The 5,000-nt window shown below is 41.8% G+C and overlaps 2 protein-coding genes across 2 annotated transcripts in view; both read right to left on the reverse strand.

Moving 5' to 3' along the window:
• LOC121378327 overlaps positions 1–209 on the reverse strand; it is a 17,019-nt gene extending 16,810 nt beyond the window's left edge. The window contains exon 1 of the mRNA XM_041506445.1: positions 160–209. Coding sequence (XP_041362379.1) covers positions 160–171 — 12 coding nt within the window. The 5' untranslated portion in view covers positions 172–209. The remainder of the gene's footprint in view (positions 1–159) is intronic.
• A 478-nt stretch (positions 210–687) lies between these two features.
• Positions 688–2,454, reverse strand: LOC121379471 (extensin-3-like). Its single transcript, XM_041508116.1, has one exon. It carries the CDS (start codon positions 2,452–2,454, stop codon positions 688–690), a length of 1,767 nt encoding a protein of 588 aa, XP_041364050.1.
• Positions 2,455–5,000: the final 2,546 nt, after the last annotated feature.

The raw sequence follows: 5,000 nt of genomic DNA on the forward strand, positions 1-5,000 counted from the left end.
TATATAATAAATATACAGTATAACCCAACTTATAAATTTATCTTCAACATTGCTAATAACATTACTAATGTTACTGTTTATAACTTTCAATTATATTTATTGCATTATATTTAGAAAATATTAATATAACATGTGTTTAATATATTAAGTTAGACTAACCTTTACATACATTTTTATGTCAAAATGCAGGACACCAAAATACCAGGAGCCCAAAAGAAACCACCATCCAGTATAACTCAATAAATGCAGAATGGCTACCTTCTAACATCAGCTGATCATGTCATGGTCAGCAGCCCAATCAAAACAAAAGACACTGTCTTCACAGACAGCACATGAAAATAGTCCTCACAAGAAACAAAGAGATGTCACAGGTATTCACTGACCACGCAAGTAAAACATGCAATTTGAAATTGACCACACAAGCCAAGTACAGAAAGAAATATACTGAAGAAAAGAAGTTATGGGACATGAAATACAAAACTACGTTTACTATGTTATAATTACAGAAAGTACATGTCTGCCACACATTTCCCCCCACAGTGAATGATGTAACCAACTTTTGAATATTTAATTATGTATTAATTAAAACATTCAAAATTGCATCGCTCACTTTGCATTTATCATTTAAAATATTTGTTTTCATGAGATGAGTTAAACATTCTACCTTTTGCTGCCACTCTGGTAAAGCTACTTGAGACATAATAAAATCTCCCGAGGACATCCAAGATGACTTTTTGGATATCCGTGTCGTACGTCTGGGTGGTACTGGTGGTGTGGTATTGGTGGGGTGGTACTGGTGGTGTGGTACTGGTGGGGTGGTACGTCTGGGTGGTACTGGTGGTGTGGTACTGGTGGTGTGGTACTGGTATAGTGGTACGTCTGGGTGGTACTGGTGGGGTGGTACTGGTGGGGTGGTACTGGTGGTGTGGTACTGGTGGAGTGGTACTGGTGGGGTGGTACTGGTGGTGTGGTACTGGTGGGGTGGTACTGGTGGTGTGGTACTGGTGGTGTGGTACTGGTGGGGTGGTACGTCTGGGTGGTACTGGTGGGGTGGTACTGGTGGAGTGGTACTGGTGGTGTGGTACTGGTGGTGTGGTACTGGTGGGGTGGTACTGGTGGGGTGGTACTGGTGGGGTGGTACTGGTGGTGTGGTACTGGTGGTGTGGTACTGGTGGGGTGATACGTCTGGGTGGTACTGGTGGTGTGGTACTGGTGGGGTGGTACTGGTGGTGTGGTACTGGTGGTGTGGTACTGGTGGTGTGGTACTGGTGGTGTGGTACTGGTGGTGTGGTACTGGTGGGGTGGTACTGGTGGTGTGGTACTGGTGGGGTGGTACTGGTGGTGTGGTACTGGTGGGGTGGTACTGGTGGGGTGGTACGTATGGGTGGTACTGGTGGTGTGGTACTGGTGGGGTGGTACTGGTGGGGTGGTACTGGTGGGGTGGTACTGGTGGGGTGGTACTGGTGGTGTTCTCCATAACACACGAGGAGGAGTACGGGTGGTACTGGTGGTGTGGTACTGGTGGGGTGGTACTGGTGGGGTGGTACTGGTGGGGTGGTACTGGTGGGGTGGTACTGGTGGGGTGGTACTGGTGGTGTGGTACTGGTGGGGTGGTACTGGTGGGGTGGTACTGGTGGTGTGGTACTGGTGGTGTGGTACTGGTGGTGTTCTTGATAACACACGAGGAGGAGCCGTAGGTGGTGTACTGGCTTGTACTGCTGAACTGTTAATTCCAACAACCTTTACTCCAGTCTCTTCATCTTGCGCACCAGAGAGATCCATCGATGCTTCATCAGCACTAATCCCATCTGACTGTTCTGATATTTCTTCAAGCCCACCATCACCCTCTTCACTAATCCCATCTGACTGTTCTGATATTTCTTCAAGCCCACCATCACCCTCTTCACTAACCTCATCTGTACTCAACATGAGGTCGTCACCACCAAATACAGATACCTCTGTTTCCTCCATGGACTCGCTAACAGCATCGTTTGGAACGCTGTCATCCACAGTTAAAAGTGAAGGCTGCTTGTCAATGTACATGAAAATATCTTCCTCCTCCTCCTCAGTTGACTCCTCCTCATCAGAATCTCTGCCAGAAACTGATGAAGGGATCATCACCGTTTGCTTTCTCGGTTTCACTAATGGAACCGATGGGATTACTGGTACTGTTTCTGGAACAGCTCCAATAGGAAGAAGGACATTTCGATGCAAGGTACGTTTCTTGCCAATTCCATCCTCTCTAGCAATAACAAAAACTGGTATATCAGAATTTGGCTGCTCTATGATGACATGAACCTCTTCTTCCCATTTATCCGAAAGCTTGTGTTTACCTTCAAACGCCAATCTCTTAACCAGTACTCTATCACCTGTCTGTAATGTAGCTCCTCTAACTTTCTGGTCATACACCTTCTTTTGTCTTTCTTTCGCCGATCGTGCTGAAGTAGAGGCCATTTCATAAGATTTGTTCAATCTGTCGCGAAGAGATTCAGCATAAGATGTTAAATTATGTCTTGGAGTGCTGCCTGAAAGACCAAATGCTACATCAATGGGCAGACGTGGTTATCTGCCAAACATTAAAAAGAAAAGTGTTTGTTGTGTAGAATCATGACGAGTGCTATTGTAAGCGTGGACTAATGGTGCAACATGATATTTCCAATCCTTCTTCTGGTCAGCATCAAGTGTTCCAAGCATATCCAAAAGTGTGCAATTAAATCTCTCCGTCATACCATTCCCCATGGGATGGTAGGGAGTAGTCCTGGATTTCTGTATTCCTGCTATCTTACAAAGATCCTTCATCAGCTTACTTTCAAAATTCGCTCCTTGATCACTATGGATCCTCTTTGGAAAACCATAGTGTACCACAAAATTATGAAAGAAAACGTTAGCTGTTGTCCTGGCAGTTTGGTTACGAGTTGGAAAAGCTTGTGCGTAACGTGTAAAATGATCTGTTACAACCAAACTGTTTTGGTATCCACCTTTGGATGTCTCTAACGTGAGATAATCCATACAGACTAGTTCTAGCGGTTGACTTGTGGTGATGTTAACCAAGGGAGCTCTGATATTAGTTGGAACATTCCGCCTGACACAACGATCACAACCCTTTATCCACTCATCCACTGCCTTAGTCATTCCTGGCCAAAAGAATCTATCTCTTACCAAAGATAAGATTTTATCTCTACCTAGATGTCCAGAATCATTATGTAAGTCTAAAAATGTAAGTCTAGTCTTTAAACGGAACATTTATAAAGTCAAAATGTAAACTTTGTTTTCTTTCACAACGCCACATTGATTTATTTATAATCGGCTATTGGATGTCAAACATTTAGTAATTTTGACATATAGTCTTAAAGAGGACACCTGCTACATTTTGTTCCATTATTAGCAAGGGATCGTTCATATGGACCATCCCACAGACAGGATAACACATACCATGGCCGTTGATATACCATTCGTGGTTAACTGGCTGAAACATGTGTAAGCACTGGCCTTATGATATCAACTAACATGGGGCGGGATGAAACTCAGCGGTAGAGTGATCGCCTCATGTATTGTGGGTTACAGGGTCGTCGATTTTTCTCCCGTCCCAGTACCCCACTATTGATGTACTAAAGGCAATGGCATGTCCTGTCCTGCTTATGGAAAGTATCAGTAGGGGTAGCAGGTTTCCTCTCGTTTCATCTGTCGACCAAATGTCAACCCCGTCCGTGGGCCCATTGGGCTATTTCTCGCTTCAGCCAGTGTACCACGACTGGTACATCAAAGACCATGGTATGTGCTATCTTGTCTATGTGATGGTACATATAAATGATTCCTTGCTACTAATCGAAAAGAGTAGCCCATGAAGTGGCGACAGCGGGTTTCCTCTCTCAATATCTGTGTGGTCCTTAACCACATGTCCGATGCCATATAACCGTAAATAAAATGTGTTAAGTACATCGTTAAATAAAAAAAAAACCCATTTCCTTTCTTTCCAAATGTCAAAATTATAATGTTATGTGTTGACGTGTCATTAAAACAAATCAATTATTCCTTTCTTTTGAACTCAATTGTACTAAGGAAGCTGCTTTAAGAAGCCATTTTATATTTGTGTGCCACTTGCCTAAAGATAATGCCGTGATCCCTGTTACTGGATGGTACGATGTCTTTAAAAACTCAAGAGTGTCTTGTAAACATTGGCACGCGTGTGAACTTTGAAGAATAGACTGGGTTTTAGAAGTGCCTTGTAAAAATACATCCTATTGAACCGTCAGGATAGCTGTTAATTCAGAACACGAACATAAAAATGTGTTTGTCTCCTGATACAAATTTGAAACGTTTATGTTGGAGAGTGGGAGACGAATTCGTAAGTCATTATACAATCAGAATTAAATGTCACATGACCAACATGCGCGGATCCAGAGGGGGGTACTGGGGTGCGCAATCCTCCGGAATTTCAATGTACACAAGTAATGTGTTTGTTACATTCTTTCAAAATTGTGTTAAAAAATGTAAAATACATAAGCCCACAGGAATAAGAATTCTGAGCACGTTTTAAATTCCGCTGTTGGAGATGAAGCCCAAATGATGTGCAATTATCCATAAACGAGTTTTCAATAATTTATTCATAGGCATATACAAGCGGTGCAGCATTCGCCGAAAACAATCTTTTTGGCAACTCTAAAGTGTAATTTGATGTTACACACTTTATGGTTCCTTATTAGTTTTAATGAACAAACCTACGTTGTTGAAATGATTCTAGAAAATGTTATTTTTTTTCCCCAATTAAAAAATAACAAATGTTATTGCTTTTCACTTACAATCAACACCATTGTCTTTGGTACACAAAATGTAAAGTTATTGTTTGAGAAATGTTCAGAATTAATTCTTATTACGATATGATTTCACAACATTCATTTGTAAACTAGTTATTACAATTAATAGATATGATTTCACAACATTCATTTGTAAACTAGTTATTACACTTAATAGATATGTAACATCTAACAATTTTGTTAAAC

This window comes from Gigantopelta aegis, chromosome 8, assembly GCF_016097555.1.
Source record: "Gigantopelta aegis isolate Gae_Host chromosome 8, Gae_host_genome, whole genome shotgun sequence".
Taxonomy (NCBI): domain Eukaryota; kingdom Metazoa; phylum Mollusca; class Gastropoda; order Neomphalida; family Peltospiridae; genus Gigantopelta; species Gigantopelta aegis.